Genomic DNA, 17,831 nt, shown 5'->3' with positions numbered 1-17,831 from the left:
CACTTGTGAAGCTGCCTCGGGCAGCACCGAGGCGGCGGAGCGCTGCGAGTCTGGTGTCCGTGAGAAAGCATGCGGTCGATTGCCTCCAGGGATTAAAAAGTGAGGCGGCGTCATTTTTCCTCGTTGCGGATTTAGCGGCTTGCCGCTGAACACGAAGTGAAGCAAAGAGTCCAACCCAAGGTGGCACGGCTGCATGAATAACTACCCACATGCCGCATCCTGCCTCGACCCTTGATGTGATAGGTCACTTGGGAGAAGACTTGGTAAAGGCTTGGTAAAGGGCTGTGCGCGAGGCGGGGGACGGCGGGGAGGGGAGGGGGGAAGAGGCTCGCGATGGAGATTTCGTCACGCCTTGTCCCGGACGTTGGGCCGCGGATGATGTCGCGGGTTTCGATGGAGAATGAACTGGTTGAGGTGTTGGGAGAATGCTGTGCTGATTGGGCCACCTATTGAGAGGCGGTGAATCGTCGATGCCGGAACCCGGAGAATTGCGGGACTAGTCGTCCGGTGTGGAGACGGCCGCCAGGGATGCCTAAGGGTGACGGCCAGAAAAGATCGAAAGCGGTAGGCATGATGAGCCGAGCTGCGCAAAAACCACATCAGGGCTCAAATCGGATCTCCCTCGTGCCTTCCCTAATAGGCCCTTCAGCAACCCGCAACCGGGAGCTGGCTGGGTCACGATGGCACCTGCCAGTGGACTGGAAGCCGGTGAAGCGCCCATGGCGTTTGCAGTCTCAAGGAAGGCATTCAGGAGATGCAGGAGCTACCGGGCCTTTTGTCACCATCGCCAGACCGGTCACAGCACAACATTCAAGCGGATGCCCCAAGGTTGCAGTCAACGCAACCCGGCCGTGACTTGCCGCTACTTGGTAGGTTAAAAGGCACCAATCGATATTTTACGAGTATACACAGTACGTACATACCTACATACATACCTACATACATACCTACATACATGCGACCTGTTGTGGATGGACGGGATGCCCGAGCCTCGAGCCGGAATCGACTCCGTAACTCCTAGTCGAGAGGCGATCGATATTGGCGCTGCCGGAAACCGGGCATGAGCCATGGCGGAAACATTGAAGCGCACGCATCAAGGACAAGATTCGCATCCAAGACGATGGGGATCGTGGGTATTGGCGGGCGATCAGAACCCCCGTTGCTTCTTGCGCAGTGAAGCCAGGGTTACCCAGGCCTCGGGCGAACAACACAACGCCACCTCGAACTCTTTCTGCCAGGGGGGGAAAAAAGCGCATCGGACCGAAATTAAGCTCGAAACGGCGCAACACGAACCCAGCCCAAGAAGAAAGCCAAAAAGGAAGACGGCAGAACGAAGCCGCTACAAACACGCAGCCTCTTGGACCAACCGGGCCCTTGACATGGTGCCCGCTTGCCATCGGTCAATGTTGTGCAACATGGCGATGTCTCGGAGCGAACTCGATTCGAGCGCTTCGGTAATTTATTAACGTTGACAACTGCGCCAACTGTTGAGAGACGGGGAGGCTCGGGGACCAGCCGACTGTGTTGGTACAGTGCTCCGAGTGGTTGGCTCAGCCAAGCCATTGAGCAATCGCGGAGCTCGGAATCAACAGCCCACCCTTTCCCAAGCCCCCCTCGTCCCACAACTCAACAAGGTGGTGTTTGCTTTTTTCTTGCCCTCATTTGCCAACGCCTGTACTGTGTACATCTCAGACCCCCATGACCGTGTCGTACGATGAGTTGCCCTTAGTCAGGTAGTTATCCTACATGGCAGTGGAAAGGAGGGCGACCGTATGGAGATGCTAGTTAGAAGTAGTCCCAATCTACTAACTAATGGTTGCTGGTGGTAGACATGCAGACGCAGCTGCAGAGGCACGACGCCAGATGGCCCGTCTGCAGCAACCCGCACGGGAATCATGGATTGACACAGGGCTCACAGTGCCGGCCTCATTGACGTGCATACAAACAGTACGACGCAAGACTCTTCCCCTAGGGCGGCACGTGCCTGCGTGTCATGATCCAACCGGGGAGGCACCCGGGGAACCATCCGCTTTTTGCAAGACCCAGACGGCAAACGCAGACTCGCCGAGGAAAAATCTGCCGCCCCTGAATTTTCTGTGGATGCGATGACGAGTGGCAAACCAACCGGAACCGGTGCCATCCCTATGGAGAACCATGTGGCAGACCCGCTCACATCATAATGGAGGGTGACCCGCGCGTGCGGCCCCAAACCCGCCGCCCACACACGCATCGGGTTTGGGGAAAAAATCCGAACAGACACCGCTTCTGTTTCAGAACGTTAAAAAACTGGGACTTGCCCTTGGATGCGAGGAAAGCGGCTTGGATCACCGAGGAGAAAGGCCAATATGCACAGTGGTGGGAGCCCTCCCCTGCTCGGAGCACCACGTTACCTTGTGCAGGCTTTTGGTGTCACCAACAACTCCATTTCTCAGCCGCAAGCTTTCGGTGATTTGTGGGCAAGATGCTCGCAGGCATCCCAACCTCGTCATGGACGGCGAACCCCCCGGCAGATCGGTGAACCACCCAGCCTGCGTGGAGCGAACCCCTGTTGGCCAGCTCGCTTCCAGAAAGTCGATTTTCCCCATGTGGGAGTCCAACCAGATTGCTGGGCCGGGGGACCAGCAGAGCTGATCCTCTGACTTGGCCTGCAACTCTGCACCAATCAGCGCCGGATGCCCGGTTTCAGTCAACTTCACAACGTGCCCTGTCCCTGACCACTGCCGGCAGCAAAACACGGTGCGTCTTGTCAGATCATCGGATGAGATCCTGCACCGCTAGTCGTCTCGGTGGCTAGCAGCTCGAGAAAAACAACAAATGACGCCAATCGCCGCACAGACATTTCTCAAGATTGCCGTTGATAATATCGTGTTGTCGCGAAATGCAGCCAGGGTTATCAGAAAATTTCAGAAGAGCGGCCCAGAAGTCCAGCGAAGTGGACCACGGCTGGACTTCTTCCAGGTTGTTGAAGGGTTCCCACAAGCTGATTGGTCATCTGTTTCGTCCTGCTTGAAGGGACGCATCTGATCGAAATCATGTGCTTCCAATGCGACGACAGAACAATTCCACACACAACTCTTTGGGGAAAGTCAGAGATTGAGGGGAAACTTCCTGCGTACCTGACTAACCTCCCCCGTGCTTCGTAGTTAATTTGCAAGCAGTGCCATGCAGCCCACGGCCTAGCACCAAATTTCCAGAAAAGGTGGTAGCTACACATACGCCCAATGGATCAGGAAAGGCAGGCATCGGGGGAGGCGCACGTCGTTTGTTGCTGACTGGACCGCGAATAGTTCGTACCCAAGCCATGCTGTGGACATCACCACCCGATGGAGGAAAGCCGAGTGGAAGGTTAATCACGCAGTGGGCCAGCGCAAACTAAGGCCTTTTTTTTTTTTTTTTTTTTTCGTGCCATAAGAAAATGCCACTAGCTACTCGCCTCTTTGTTCTGAATGGGGGTTGTTGGTGGCGGAGCCATGGTCCCAACCAAGCGGATGGACCTGAAAGCCATCGAACCATCACCGTCATCCACCGCCTACAAATAGCCACCCCTCCGAAAGCGGGTTCGTGGCGGCACAGCACGGCCGAGATAGATCCGCCGGGTTGCCCGACCCGGACCAAAGACGGACGAGTTCCCTCTTGTTGGATTCTGCTACGTACTGTGCAGCACTGTGTGCAGAGTAAACCATTCTCTTCACCATGACGGCGGCCCATTGGGAATCCCCAACCATCTCACAACAATTCTTCACAAGCGGCTCGTATTGGATTTCCTTTTCCTGGCAACCTTGCCTTGGCCGACAGAAGCGGATTCGTGGCGGTGTGCATCTGCACCCGCGCAATCTACAAGTAGGTGGTCCGAGCGCACGTGGGCAGAGCTCAAGTGCGTGGGGGACCTCCTCACCAGAAGCCATTCCAACAAGAACCTAGAACCCTGTCTAACGTTGCCTGTTTTAGAGTACTAACCCGAACATGACTGTCTTAAACTGCGTGGATGTAGTTATTCGTACTGTGGGCTGTGTACGCATTCGAGATAGCAATCTCGGTGAGTTTGACATGATGTACGGAGCCAACCGATGCTCTTTTCCATAACACACGCCCATGGGCGCTTCCCATCATACCATGGAGAACACCTATTTGGATGTTTGTCGTTGGTTCGGCACCCAGACAATCCAATCTGCACAAAATCCCAAAGTGCTGGGCCGCGGGGTGGCGTCGAATTCTTGGCACTCCCAATGAAACCCCCCGCACACTAGACGGTTTCGGTTCCGCCGAGCCGGGCCACGGCTTGCAATCTTGTGTGAGAGCTGCATTCGAGACGGAACGGGGTCTCATGAATGTGCTCACCTGTCAGCAAAGAGTGAGTTGGCGCGCGACGCCGCGCAAGAGTATTGAAGCCCGACGAGCTACCGCTCTTGGGGACAATTGGGGGCGGAACTAGAGTATGTACCACCCGAAGTTGCATATCAGCCTGCCTGCGTTACCTAATAATCACTGCGTGCGAGAGGGACCGCAGCTGGAAACACCCCTCATCAAAGTGTCGAACTGTTGTCAGAGGAGCGTGCTTCGCTTGCAGATGCGACAACGGGTACCTCTTTGGGACTGCAAAAACGGTGGGACGGACCAACGGAAGGTCCGTTCGTACGCCACGCGAGAGAAAGCGTGGGCGGAGACGTCATTTTCGCAGCTGCGGGCGGCCTTTGATCTGACCCGGGATCGTGGTTTGGGCTGAGCGCTGAAGCGCGGCGGCACACGCTGCACCTCAGATCAGGCCTGCCGAACGAGCCGGGGATCGGGTGTGATTCCCCCCTCTCGCCTGTGACTGCGACGGGCTCTCTTGGCACGCGCTGTTTCCCAGGCAGGTGCAGAAGGAATATGCGGAACTAGCACCGTTATTGCCTGGTTGGGTAGCCCGATGGATGGTGGCTGCCGCCAATGGCCGTTCCTTCCTCCGTTCACTTCGCGCATGCAGTGGGAGTTGCGTTTTTTCCTTCAGATCTTCCAGAAACCCCAAAGCCGGGCCGTCCTGAGTCAATCCCCTAACTAACACCTTCCACCTTCCCAATCCAACTTTTATCGAGAATCCAACACTATCGGTTTCCGTTTTAAAAGATGGAATTGTTGGCGAAGCTCCGACTTGCGCGTTTTGTTCAGGTCGTGATGACCGAATTCACTAAAAACAGCGTTTCAACCCAGCGTGTGTCTCGGGAGCTCGGTCCGAGCCCTCGGCCCCGTACGTGACCTCGTTTCCGACGAGCAGCGTCAAAGAGAACCAAGCCCACCACGAGTCACAGTCGAAATCCGAGGTCAACAGCCCTGTAAACCCCGGCCTGCGCATCACGGCGACTAGTACTGCACGACGACGGGCCGAGTGCGGCTGTGCCTGTGTCCTGTCTCGACAAAGTCCATGCCCTCGTTCTTTTGGACCGCAGAAGGTCGTCCGAGATGTATCTTTGATCGACATGACTTGGGCGTCCATGCGCGTGGGTGCTGCGGGTGAAGTGTCGAGGCGGAGGCTTGGTGCGCCGCCTTCCAAGTCTCGTGCTCCTCTCCCCCCTATCAATGGCTCGGCTAAGCATGCAGCGAAGGGGCACATACAGCTCGACCCCAGCTGGGGGAAGCAGGACGCCTTCTTGGGAACGACGACCCGCGGCCATCCACCAACCCCAAACTGCAACCAATTCGTGATTGATCCTCCGCCCATCGATTGATAAACACCGCGTTTCTGTCCCCTGCACGGAGCTGTGTACTTCGGGGCCGCAGCTTGACCGGTCTGCGACCGTGGGGCGGGCGCGGCGGAGCTGTTCCAGAAGAGACGGAACATGCAGCTGGATGACATTTTATCGACGGTCCAACGAACGCTGGTGGCTTCTGACGACGACTGCAGTTGCCTATCATGACTCATTGCGTCCTGGTTCCGCCAATGCATCGTGCAAACGGCAGCCCCGTTCCTCGCCAACTCACGCCTGAAGCGTGTTGGCTTGCATGGTGGTATCGAACGCACGTTGGCCATCTCACTTCTCGGGCCGCCGCGGCCAAAGTCCCAACTCGGCAGGGCCTGATCAATGCGGTTACTCGAGCCGCCCTCGTCGACTTTTGAGGGCCGACACTCGTCGGCAATTACTCCGCCCGAAGGCCCAACTACGATCAGGGAATTAACGGTTAAATCATCAACATATTGCTCCAGTGGCTTGGTCACAGGTCGTCCCCTTGCGGCACCCAGGGCCGTGGAACCCGAAGCCATGGAGGCATCCCCGGCGCCTTCTCACAATCCCCTGGTTATTGTGTAAGGTCCGACAGTTTTCTCGTCTCGTAAGACGCCGTCATGGTACAGGAAACTGCAGATCGCGCCATTTATCGGGATACGCAACGGACGGGGGTCGCCCAACTGGCAGTGCATCCCAACGGCTCGAGCCATGCCCTACCTCCCGTCTACACGGACATGCGTTGCCCCCCTGCCACAGAAACGCCGGGGTCGCCCCTCGCGCCTTTTTTTGTTGATAGGCTGACGGGTGCTTCATCCGGGTATGCTTGGCTAACCGTCGACGAACTTACAAGAAGCCCTTTTCTTTACACGGTGCAGAGCACTGGTCGCCCAGCGGGCGCCAAAATATGTGGACCGCAGCAGGAGCGGAAGCGGAACACCGACAGCGAGGACGAACAAGGCTCCAGTACAAATTCCCGCAGCATACGCGGGCCTCGTGGGCCGAGACGGTAATACCATAACGGCACCTCGTCGCTAACGGCACCCATCAGAGCTTGGAATTCCGCCAGTTATGTTTAGCGGGGAAGTCGACCGCATTATTCACTATCCATGCCGGGTACCGAGGGGATAGGCGACAGCGCATGATGCAGGAAGCTGTCAGAAGGGACATCGCTTTGAGGTAGCCATGCGCCCCTCAAGGAGCGCAAAACCACGCCTCGTGATATCTCTACTTCCAGGCGATGTTAACCAAGCACTGCAGATACTACATACGTGGACATCGCTGACTTGGGGATGATGGCTCGCCATGATAGGGCGGCCGAGCAGCGAGGCGTCTTCCGCAGGCGATGCCTCCGCTCATTCTGTGAAACAACAACGGAATGTACCTATCGACTACCCTGCCGTGCCTACCCCTGGCCGAGTGGAACTGGGCCGCTCATGGTCTAGACCTGAAGACTTACCTGGCGTGTTGGAACGCTCTGTTCACAGTTCGGATTTGGAAGGGTCATACCCCCATGCTGGCCTGGTTCATGTCCGAGCAACATAACGGTTTCTGGCCCTGTGCATTCTGTGGGGCAATATGGGCTGAAAAAAAGAAAAAAAGAAAAAGAACCTCGTCCTCAGGCCGCATGACCTTGAAGATCCAATGCAAGCATTTAGTGCGGTGGCCGACTTGGGAAGTTACCGAAAGGAGCACGGGGGGTGCAACTTGTTCGCTGCACCAGAGAAGAAGCACTCTGGCTCCGCTCTCGAAACGCCGTGTGCTCCTATGGTCTCATTGGAAAGCCCCGACCAGCGCAAGAGAGGAAGAAACCGAGATGTTACCCTAACAAAAGGACTCAGTTGGCTGTTGTGGGGGGAGTAGATGCAAAGGCATAATAACGTGGCCAGATAAGCATGAGGGGGGGGCTCTAGTTGTGCCTGTGTAGTCCGAATCCGGCATTGGGCGGGTTGAAGCTTTTCGAGGTCAGAACAAAAGATCCTAGTTATAAGGCAATAGCAGCCCATGGGTTGCATTGCTAGTCACCGGTGACGAGCGGAAGCGGGAAGTGGTTCGCCGGTGTGGGCAAAGCCCCACTTCCCATGGGCTTCCATGCCTGAGCCAAACCCCGCTACGGGTCCTTGAAGGGTGACACAATCGACAACTCCCTCCCCACCATCTTTGAGTCTAACTTTCAATCTTTTGTTGCCAATTTTATCACCGCCACATCCAGAGACACGCTGCCGTACACCCGGCCAGCTGAGCAGCCTACCAACCAAACTCCTACGCGTAGAAGGACAACACGGCATCAATAAATAGACGCACGGCTCAGCAACCGCGATAAGCAGACATGGCCAAAAAAGGCGGAGCCGAGGGCAACAGCAAGAAGGCTGCGGGCCAAGCCCGCAAGGCCGAGGCCGCCGCAAAGAAGGCGGCGGCTGCTGACGCCGAGAAAGAGGCATCTGAGTCGGCCAAGTGGGACAAAGGAGCGAAAAGCAATTCCAAAAAGTGAGTTTCACCTTGATTGCCGTCGCCTTCGTTTGGGGTTCTCCTCGGTGGGGAGTTGCTGTGCGACCTGCCGCCGGAAGCGCCGTTGGGCCTGCGATTCGAGGGGCGGGGGGGCAGGGTTTTCGCTGCTGCTGCTGCTGCGTTGAGTCTGTGACACACCCTGCTGTGCTGTCACGTCGATGGGGCGGCGGCATTTGGCCTGCTGCAGGTCCACCCATGATCCCAACCGCAGCCGCGACACAGCCGTTTCGCGCCCAAACCTATGGGCGCAAAACTCACATGGGGGTCCCTACCAAGTAGACGGCGGCCGTCTTCACTACCTACCGGATTTGCTCGGTTTTTGGTACACATGCGGGGATGGCTGGGGTGACGAGTGCTGACAATCTGCACGCATAACCAGAGAAGCCGAAGCTGAAAAGAAAGCGGAGCTGGCCCGAAAGAAGGCCGAGCGTGAAGCTCTGCTGGCCGAAGAAGAGAAGAACACGCCGGGGCGATCGGCACCCAAGAATTCCAAGGCGGCCGTCAAGAAGACCAAGGGCCTAGACCTCTCGCAGCTCGACGACGACGGCAGCGGGGGCCTGTCGGCGCTCAACGCATCTGGCATCGACAACGCACTCGACGCGCTGTCACTGACGTCCAAAACCGACGCCAAGATCGACAGGCATCCCGAGAGGCGTTACAAGGCGGCGTATGCAATCTTCGAGGAGCGGCGGCTCGGCGAGATGGAGGCGGACGGCAGCGGTGCCGGCCTCCGGATGAATCAGAAAAAGGAGAGGATCAAGAAGGAGTTTGAGCGCAGCCCGGACAATCCGTTCAATCAGCTCACGGCACGTTACGACACCACCAAAGAAGAGCTCGCGCAACTCAAGGAGCAGGAGAAGTCCAAAATCGAGACCCGGCTTGCGTCTCCTTGAACGACCGGGCAACAAGGTCCGCTTGGGGAAGAGCCCCGAACAGGGAATGGCAATATACCTCTCTACTGGGGTCTCATGCGTCCGGCCCGGACGGGAAGGGGCGAGGGTTAGCGAAGGCGTCTCGCCGGGCTGGTCATCCAATGGTGGGGCGCAACAACCCGACACGATCTTCGGCTTGGGAGTCGTGGGTCAAAAGGACATCGGGCAAAATACATGGGTGACCGCACGAGTCGATGTTCCTTTTGCGTGGTGTTCACATGATGGGGATGGGGTTGTGGGCAGCGTAGTATGTGATGACGGGGGGGTCGGGAGCTCATAGGTAGTTGCAAAGAAACCGGTGTGATCCAAGTTTCAGCCTAGGATGTTTGCACTGTTTTACAGACCAGTTAAGACTTGGGTGGCTTAGCAACGTGTCCCGTGCCCGGAGCCTTGTATCGAGGTTTTACTGTGAATGTTCCTGATGACACAGACCATCGTTGATAAAGCCCTTTTCGGTTGGGTGCAGATCAGATAAAAGCCACAACCCTAACCCTATAATATAACCCCATATCACACAGTGCATGAGCTTAGCTGTGTCAGCTCCGCAACACCACCACATCACGAACCTCCTCTTATTCATCAAACCTTGAACTCACTTTTCACAAACCCGGGTCATATTTAGTTATTTTTCTCCTAAATTATCAACAGCGTAACGGGCCGTGCGCCTCGGAATACTTTTAAAATGTCATCGCCGAGGGCAATTAAAATGGGCGGCCTGCCCGCCTTCAAACGACAGCATCTCCTTGCCGAGTTGTACGTATTTTTTATTTTATCTTGGGGTCTTATCATCAAATCGAAACTAATGATATACCAGCACTGGTCTCAAACAAGCCTGCCCTCAGGGGATATTTGTCAGCCTCACGCCAGGCGACCCGACCCTTTGGTCTGGCGTGCTATTCGTGCGGAAAGGTACGTCGTCATCGTCCATTCATCGCATCAGCCATCGCACCTCACCTATCTCATCCATCCCATACATCCCATCCATCACCACCACCACCCACCACCACTTCCTACCGACCCCCCCACCCCAAATAAGCAAACCCCAACCCAAAAGAAAAACCACATTAACATCACCACCCCCCCACCAGGCCCCTACGCCCCCGCCATCCTGCGCTTCCAGCTCTCCTTCCCCGACACCTACCCGTCCCTCCCGCCCCTCGTCACCTTCTCCACCGACATCTTCCACCCGCTGCTCACCCCGCTGTCCACCTACATGTACTCGACCGACGTACGTGACGGCGCCACCGCCAGCGCCTCCGACGACGAGCGCCTCCCGCCCGGGGGGTTTAGTCTGCGTCATGGATTTCCTGCTTGGTTTGGGAGGGGGAGTAGGGCGGCGGCGGCGGTGGGGGTGCCGGCTGGTGGGGGTGGGGATGGGGTGGTGGTGAATGTTGTTGTGGATGATGGGATGGGGGGTGGGGTTGGGCTTGGGGTTAGTAGTGGGGATGGGGAGGGGGATAGGGGGGGAGGAAGAGGGGATGACCCCGGTTCTGGCGGGGATCAAGGTGAGATGGTGGGGTTGATGACGCCTACGAGGGCTGTGGCTACGGCTACGGGGACAACGCCCGCTTCGGCGACGTCGGCCGCTTCGTCGTCTGCGTCCGTGCCGGGGTATGCGCGGACCGGGGGTATGAGGGAAGTGTCTACGTACGAGGTGCTGAGGTACATCCGCAGCACGTTTGATGATGAGGATGTGCTGGATTCTGTGCCGCTCGAAGCAGCAGGGAATCCAGGGGCGTGGCATGCGTGGCGGACTCATCTGAGGCAGTCTGTGGGGAAGCCACTGCCGGTGCCGGGTGGGGCTGAGGCTTCGGGACCGGAGGGTGAGCTTCGGGCGGAAAAAGCGTCGGGACCGGCAGCGGCCGTACCCGCCGCTACGACACGGCGGCCTGGCGAATGGAATTGGGAGGGGGTCTGGGAAGAGCGAGTAAAGAGGGGCATTGCCGCTAGCTTGTCTGAGGGAGTCCTGTATGGGCAAGCCGGAACGACAGATGACGTGGTGGGTCGTTGGTCTCCGTTGCGTTTCCCAACTAATGCTAACGATTACGTGCAGATCAACTTCCTCAGCATGGATGATACGGAAGTCGAAGGAGCCAAATCCAACCTGCTCCGGACGCTTGGCGCTGCCGCATAGTGAGCTGGTTCGGGACGTCAGACGGCTCTTTCCCCGCAACTCTAACCATGCTGTTGACGGCACAGGTGCTGCTTCCCATGGTACTGTGTAGAAGGGAAGCCCTCTTTCTGGTTCCCGTTGAATGGAACTTCCCGTCAGCGCTCTATCTTGATCCTTCGGTGCTACGCAAGCAAGCACTGCGGACTACATCGCTTTGTCGGCATGTTAGCGATAGATACCCTTGAATATCGAATCCAGCTCCCCGCCATACTGGAAAATTCCCTCCGGTAGCACAGACTGTTTTGTTTCCGTTCTGCCTGACCAACAACGCATCGAGTTCCAATCAGAGTTTCAATCTCCCTCTAACATACCCGACAGCAACCAACAACAGAAAATATTGTCACCTGAACATAAGCTTCAGGTGGTAATGGCGGGCTGTGCCGACGGGCAACTCCGCCCGGTAGGAACTCACACCCAGTCCAACCACAACCATCCATGGCGTGATATGCCGAGACCGTTGCATATCACGAAGCGATCAGCAGTTGGAAGAGGCAGCCTCGGCTGTGGCTCAGAAAGCGAGACGTCGGACGCCAATATGGGCACCCCCCCGGAACCACTCGGCGGACATCGACCCCTGACGCTCCCAAAGAGGAGAGGAGACCGGGGTACGTGGGCCCTGTATCACCCCGTTGGCTGCACCCGGAGCAAGGGCAGGGAACTCAAGACCACAGACGGTTAGATCCCACCGTTATCAGGCCGTGTCTGGCGCATTCTGCTTACGCCAGCCAGACAGAGCAGCGATGCCCTTGGCCGACGATGCCACCCTCGAGCACCGACGATCCGCATCATGCACGACAAGCTCACGTCAGTCGAACGACCGTCCCTCGTGCCATTCATCTCTCTCCAATAGGTCAAGTTTGTCGTTATCGGGACCGGGACAAGCCCGTGGTGGGAGCACTAACGTCGAGGGCATCCAGAAAGGGGCCGGCCCGGGTCTGCCGATCACTCCAGAGGTCCTTGAGGAGCCTAACCCGCCGCGCCCAAATTCAACGAGCAACATCCGCCCGTCGCTAGCATACGAGTCAGACGACGACGCAAGAACTTTGCATCTACCCATATTAACAGACCCCCGGGGCCCCACCGGGCCTCCTTCGCCCCCGCACTTTCAGGACGCCTGTATCCTGACCCCCAATATTGTTGTAACTCCTGAATACGGAACCGTCGACGAGGGTACTGTAACCGTGTGGGTAGCTGTGCAGTTGTCCACCCGGATCTGTCGGGCCCTCACTCTTGATCAAGGGCACGAAAGGGTGACGGATTACCAGTTCTCTCCAGGTTAGCAAGGCGAACAACCGAGCACAACCAATTCATGACACTTCCTAACAAGTAAAAAGATGCACTACGATATGGGTTCCTTTACAATGTTTCGACGGAACTACTACCCACTGGCAAGAGCACCATTGTCGAGGTGCTAGACGATAAGGCTTGTGCAACGTAGGTCTGCTTCTACCGGCCTTAGTCGCAGAATAATATCTAACCCCGGCAGGGTACTCTATCCGGGATCCCGGCTGCTTTTTATCGCACATATCCGTCTTGGGCCTGCCGTCCGTTATCGCCCTCGCACCCATGTCCGGCAAAAGTCCGATGATCTGATCGAGGACCTCGAGCACGAACTCGGTGGCACTGTGACGGATTACCTCCAAGTTCGTGTTGCATACTGCCACTCTGGATTCCCCCAGAGACAGAAGCAGGTTGCGACGGCGGTGAGCAGCACGGCCCCAGATGGCATCGCCAGCATCCAGACCACGATCCAGACCACGGCTACGGCAACCATCAAACGCCACAATCCCACCTCGCCATGGTCACCACCGCTCTGCACGCCACGTCCCAGTCCCCTATTCGAGATCATTGCATCAAACTGGGGGCCCGAGAACGCCCATGCCGTGATGCAGCGGGTTATACGTTCCCGGACGACCCCGTCTAGCGGAACAGTCCGCCCTCTTAGGGTCCCACCGTCCCTCAAGCCCATGCCACCCCGAAAGGCACAAGATACCACTGGCGAGCGCCATCAAAACCCTAAAACACAGGGGACAAAGCCCACAACCAACCAACAGCTCTCCCCACCCAACCCCATCCCACCAGTTAGTGCAGCAGCCCCGGAACTAACGCCAGCACCAGCGCCCCCAGTCCCGAGACGCCGAGCGAGCCTGAGGCGCGTGGCGTCTGCATACCACGGCGCAGACCCGGGGCACCCACGCAGCAGGGTCGCCTCACACCATCACCACCATCAGGCACAGCCGCAACAGCACGCCGTGACGGAAGGGGAGAAGGAGACAGAAGCCGTGTCGCCCGCCGCAACAGTCCGGCGACGCAAGAGCTACCGCGACAGTAGCCGTGACTATCAGGGCGAGGGCGGTCGCGGGGTGTCGGGGACTTATCCCACAGCTTTGTCCTCTTCCGTGTCGTCTTCTGCGTCTCCCGGCAGCGGGCCGTATCCACCCGCGGCGTCCGGAGAGGGTTATGGTGGCGGCAGTGGCAGTGTTGGAAGTACTGCCAGTGCCAGTTCCCGTTCCCGGGTTGTGGCGGGGAAGGAGGTGGGTAAGGGGAAGAAGGGGTTGGAGGTAAGAATGAATGAGAAGGGGGGTGGGAGCGTGAAGACGAGGAAGGGGAAGGAGAAGGAGAGGGGGTGGGGGTGGTCTAGTTGGTGGCAGTAGCCGGTGGATAGATGGGGCATTTTATATACCACTTGCGTGTGTTTGGCTGTCGAATATGTAGTTAGAGCCATGCACAGATAGCCATCTTCTATATCACCGTGTCCTCCTTATCGGGCTTTAAATCTTCCTGCTGCACCAACGACGCCTCCTTCTTTCCGCCGCCATCTTGTTTCATCCCCAACGGCTCCCCATCGTCGTCAAACTCAGCCCACCGAAAGAACTCACAGGCCTCCTTCCCCGGCACGTTGCCGGCGTGGCACATCCAGAAATACCGCCCCCAGTTCTCGCGCTTCTTGGTCACGACGCGCAGCACGACGGGCACGCCGCAGGGGCAGATCGGGGTGTTGCGCGGGTGGAAGCCGTCGCGGTAGTGGCGGTAGGTGATGTTGATGCGCCGGTTGCCGGCGACGGGGTGCGGGTCGATGGCCTGGGTCGGGCTGATGCTGTGCTTCCACTCCTCTTGCATGTCGGCGTGCATCACGAGGAGGGAGTTGTGCGGGAGGTGGATCGCGATCTGCCCGCCGCGGTCGGGGTTGCTGCTGTTGCTGTTGTTGGTGCTACTGGGGTTTGTCTCGTTGGCAACGGGGTCATCTTGTGGGAGAATGCGGCGGACGCGGAACTCGCGTGTGACGCCGAGCGAGAGGGAGCCGATAACGGCACGTGGGCCAAGGTAGGTTAAGTGATCGCTATGCTGGGTGAAGAGTTAGTTTTTGAGGTGCTGATATAGGGTACCCCTTGGATGAGGAGGGAGGAGGAAATACCCAGCCAACACTCTCCTGGGGCCCATTGTAGCAATTCACGAAGGCCGCGTTGGGATTCCATGGTTTTGGAGATTGGTACTTGAGCTTTCTTCCTCCGTAACGAGTCTGGATGCGCTCTTGTATTTCCCGGTTAACGGCCTCCTGCACACGAGCCTTGACCCGCTCCAGCTGTGGCGTCAAGGTTCTGACGTCCTGCATGTCTGATATTAGCACACATTACGGGATCTATGATCTCGGTAAATGCTTACCGTCAAACGCGAGCCGTTATACACATACTCGTACTTCTGCTCCTGCATCTCCTCGTAGCTGCCCACATAGAAGCTCGAGGTGTGCGGGCTCGAAACAACATTGTCGAACAGTTTGAAGGTGATCTTCTCGAATGACTTCGACTCTTCTAGCAGCTCTTTAAGAAGACTATTGGCTTCCTCGGCAGGCAAGAAATTGTGGATGATGGTACAGGGGGTGTGCTCGCTGATGTCGACGGGATCGTACAGGTGGAGCGTAGCCCCCTTGCGGGAGAGCAACTTGGCCCGTTTAGGTTGGGAGGGCAATTCTGGGTCGGCTGAGTTGACGGCAAAGGATCGTAGAGAAGACTGTGCCGCTACTGTACTCCCCGTCCCCGGTTTCTTGGGCAGACGTGCCTTGAAAGTACGTGAGGTCGCCTCGACGTCGCCATCGTGAGCAAGCAGGATGTCTAGGAGTGTCTCCTGGTCGATGGCTGGGTGGAGGGATGATAAAACAGCCAGTTTTACATCGGTAGATTCCTCGTTGTTGGATTGGTTGGATGGTTCGCTTCCGACTTGTGGTCCTGGTGTTACTGAGACGGAAAGACTTGAATCGCTGCATTTCCGTTTCTTCCTCGTCACGAAGGCATCCATCGCGTCAATGTCAACACTTTTGTCTTGTCAGGCCGTTGAAATGTAGCATGGTGCGACGTTCCACGCTGCATGAGCATCTTTGCTGTGACACTGGCGGCGATGGGATATTATGCACAATTTTTGACACGCAGGACACGCCACGTCGCTGAGACGAAGGGCGTGCCGTGTAAAGTGTGGGGTGGCTGCCTGTCTCTAAGAACAAGGGTGATGACAGGTGCGAAAAGGGAACGGTATCACGTGATGTGACAAAGTGAGCGAACATGGCCAGTCAGCCATGCTGTCTTTCAAAGTTATTCTAACTCACTGAATAATCAATCTAAGAAATTCCTAGACAAAAGGGTCAAAAATGAGATGACACCGGGGAATCACCAAACGATGCAGATGTGAAAGAAATGATTGAATTGGTAGGGCTGAGCTGAATGTGGTTAGATCCCCCTCCCCAAGCTATCAAGGTACTTGCCTAAAAGGGAAGAGTATGAATGGCGGGGCATCCTCTTTTAACACAGGCCAAAAAGAAAGAGCCGAGGCCTCGGCCCCACCATCGCTCCTCTTCCCGGCAACTAAGTGCGCTGCCGAAACAGGTACGAATTACAGGATACACGGGCACCTACGGGCTCCTTCGCTGGCATCACCAGTTGCTGTTAGTCGTTGCGCGCATTGCGCAGCAGTCACCCACCCCCCCGGCGACCGGCCATGGCGTCCATGCTCGAATTCCGCACACCGGGCTTCAACCCGTACGCGGTCAAGTACTCGCCCTACTACGACTCTCGCCTCGCCGTTTCTGCCTCTGCCAACTACGGTATAGTCGGTAATGGCCGCCTCTTCGTTCTCGGTTTGGGTCCTGCCGGCATCCAGCTCGAAAAGGGCTTCGACACCAACGATGCCCTCTACGATCTGGCCTGGTCCGAGATCAACGAGAACCAGTTGGTGGTGGCCTGCGGCGATGGCTCGCTCAAGCTGTTCGACCTGACCGCGCCCGGCGATTTTCCCGTCATGAACTTTAGCGAGCACAACCGCGAGGCCTTCTCCGTTTGCTGGAACCCCATTGCAAAAGATAGTTTCATCTCAAGCTCGTGGGACGGCACCATCAAGATCGTGAGCAACCCCCCTTCCAACCCCCCACCTCCCCGCCGGCTCCCTCCCCCACTCCTGATGTTAACATGCCGTCGCGCGCAACCTAGTGGTCCCCCTCACGCCCAACCTCGCTGAAAACCCTCCCCGTCGGTAACTGCACATACTCGGCCGCCTTCTCGCCCACAAACCCCTCCATAATCTCGTGCGTCTCCTCCGACTCGCACATCCGCATCTTCGACCTGCGCAGCCCAGTATCCGCCAAGTACCACCTCACGACCGTGATCCCAGCGCACGCCCCGCCACAAACCAGCGACCCGACCGCCCCACTCCCACTCCTCTCGACCGGCCAAACCTTCGCGGGGGCGGTGCCGGCCGAGATCCTGACGCACGACTGGAACAAGTACCGCGACACGGTGATCGCAACAGGGGGCGTGGACCGGCTAATCCGAACCTTCGACCTGCGCAACCCGCGCGCGGGGCCAGCCTCGGTCCTCCCGGGCCACGAGTACGCTGTGCGCCGCCTGGCGTGGAGCCCGCACGCCAGCGACGTGCTCGCCAGCGCCAGCTACGACATGACGGTGCGCGTGTGGTCCGACGGCTCGCCCGCCCAGCAGCAGCAGCCCCAGCCCCAGCCCAACACCATTCCCGTCGGCACGCAGCTCGGCGTCATGAACCGCCACGCCGAGTTCGCTACGGGCGTCGACTGGTGCCTGTTTGGCACCGGCGGCTGGCTGGCCTCGGCCGGCTGGGATCAGCGCGTGCTGGTGTGGGACGCGCATACCCTGCTGAGAGGGGGGTGATGATGTGCTGGGATTTGAGATCGAATCGAATCGCATCAAAGCCCCTTCCCGTCGTCTCGCCTTGCCTCCGAGCGCTTCCTTGTATGTCTATGCATGTACGCCTAGCTTTGACGGTCTTGATGGTTGGATGGATGGATGGGACGGATTTGGGTTGCAGGAAACGGAACTGAGGAGGATCATGTCGGCTTTTGACGTGTCGGGTAGAGAAAAGAAAGGACAAAGATGATACCCCGTTGGAGAGAAGGAGCAGAGGGAAGGACTTGGCGATAACAATCAATGGGCTTTGGAAACGTCAGGTCAGAGTACGGGCGGGCGGCGGTTGGGGAAGACGGGGGTGGTGTCAGGCCATAGCAAG

The 17,831-nt window shown here is 57.6% G+C and overlaps 8 protein-coding genes across 8 annotated transcripts; 5 read left to right on the top strand and 3 right to left on the bottom strand.

Moving 5' to 3' along the window:
* Window positions 1–901: 901 nt before the first annotated feature.
* On the bottom strand, window positions 902–1,770 carry F5144DRAFT_232809 (uncharacterized protein). The gene has a single exon (XM_066783253.1). The coding sequence runs from the start codon at window positions 1,395–1,397 to the stop codon at window positions 948–950; it is 450 nt and encodes a 149-aa protein (XP_066642953.1). The 5' UTR covers window positions 1,398–1,770; the 3' UTR covers window positions 902–947.
* Window positions 1,771–5,164: 3,394 nt separating this feature from the next.
* On the bottom strand, window positions 5,165–6,235 carry F5144DRAFT_547863 (uncharacterized protein; the record flags this gene model as incomplete). Its single annotated transcript, XM_066787500.1, has 3 exons — window positions 5,165–5,547; window positions 5,590–5,902; window positions 5,996–6,235. 3 exons carry the CDS (start codon window positions 6,233–6,235, stop codon window positions 5,165–5,167), a joined length of 936 nt encoding a protein of 311 aa, XP_066642952.1.
* A 619-nt stretch (window positions 6,236–6,854) lies between these two features.
* F5144DRAFT_232790 (uncharacterized protein) lies at window positions 6,855–7,775 on the top strand. Its single transcript, XM_066783252.1, has 2 exons — window positions 6,855–6,875; window positions 6,957–7,775. Exon 2 carries the CDS (start codon window positions 7,075–7,077, stop codon window positions 7,522–7,524), a length of 450 nt encoding a protein of 149 aa, XP_066642951.1. The 5' UTR covers window positions 6,855–6,875; window positions 6,957–7,074; the 3' UTR covers window positions 7,525–7,775.
* On the top strand, window positions 7,776–9,151 carry F5144DRAFT_232751 (uncharacterized protein). Its single transcript, XM_066783251.1, has 2 exons — window positions 7,776–8,183; window positions 8,584–9,151. The coding sequence occupies exons 1-2, from the start codon at window positions 8,026–8,028 to the stop codon at window positions 9,095–9,097; spliced, it is 672 nt and encodes a 223-aa protein (XP_066642950.1). The 5' UTR covers window positions 7,776–8,025; the 3' UTR covers window positions 9,098–9,151.
* Window positions 9,152–9,477: 326 nt separating this feature from the next.
* F5144DRAFT_648978 (uncharacterized protein) lies at window positions 9,478–11,270 on the top strand (the record flags this gene model as incomplete). Its single annotated transcript, XM_066792957.1, has 6 exons — window positions 9,478–9,889; window positions 9,951–10,045; window positions 10,225–10,364; window positions 10,673–10,764; window positions 10,811–11,135; window positions 11,190–11,270. The coding sequence occupies exons 1-6, from the start codon at window positions 9,819–9,821 to the stop codon at window positions 11,268–11,270; spliced, it is 804 nt and encodes a 267-aa protein (XP_066642949.1). The 5' UTR covers window positions 9,478–9,818.
* A 370-nt stretch (window positions 11,271–11,640) lies between these two features.
* Window positions 11,641–14,007, top strand: F5144DRAFT_232687 (uncharacterized protein). Its single transcript, XM_066783248.1, has 5 exons — window positions 11,641–11,983; window positions 12,039–12,164; window positions 12,227–12,584; window positions 12,644–12,743; window positions 12,796–14,007. Exons 2-5 carry the CDS (start codon window positions 12,066–12,068, stop codon window positions 13,961–13,963), a joined length of 1,725 nt encoding a protein of 574 aa, XP_066642948.1. The 5' UTR covers window positions 11,641–11,983; window positions 12,039–12,065; the 3' UTR covers window positions 13,964–14,007.
* Window positions 14,008–15,948, bottom strand: F5144DRAFT_232695 (uncharacterized protein). The gene is made up of 3 exons (XM_066783249.1): window positions 14,973–15,948; window positions 14,725–14,916; window positions 14,008–14,654 (listed from the first exon to the last, which is right to left on the bottom strand). The coding sequence occupies exons 1-3, from the start codon at window positions 15,600–15,602 to the stop codon at window positions 14,052–14,054; spliced, it is 1,425 nt and encodes a 474-aa protein (XP_066642947.1). The 5' UTR covers window positions 15,603–15,948; the 3' UTR covers window positions 14,008–14,051.
* Window positions 15,949–16,295: 347 nt separating this feature from the next.
* F5144DRAFT_547859 (WD40-repeat-containing domain protein) lies at window positions 16,296–17,476 on the top strand (the record flags this gene model as incomplete). Its single annotated transcript, XM_066787499.1, has 2 exons — window positions 16,296–16,697; window positions 16,784–17,476. The coding sequence occupies 2 exons, from the start codon at window positions 16,296–16,298 to the stop codon at window positions 17,474–17,476; spliced, it is 1,095 nt and encodes a 364-aa protein (XP_066642946.1).
* Between the last annotated feature and the right edge of the window lie 355 nt (window positions 17,477–17,831).

This window comes from Chaetomium tenue (genome assembly GCF_020726465.1).
Source record: "Chaetomium tenue strain MPI-SDFR-AT-0079 chromosome Unknown F5144scaffold_4, whole genome shotgun sequence".
Taxonomy (NCBI): Eukaryota; Fungi; Ascomycota; class Sordariomycetes; order Sordariales; family Chaetomiaceae; genus Chaetomium; species Chaetomium tenue.
This window is presented reverse-complemented; position numbering and strand designations above follow the sequence as displayed.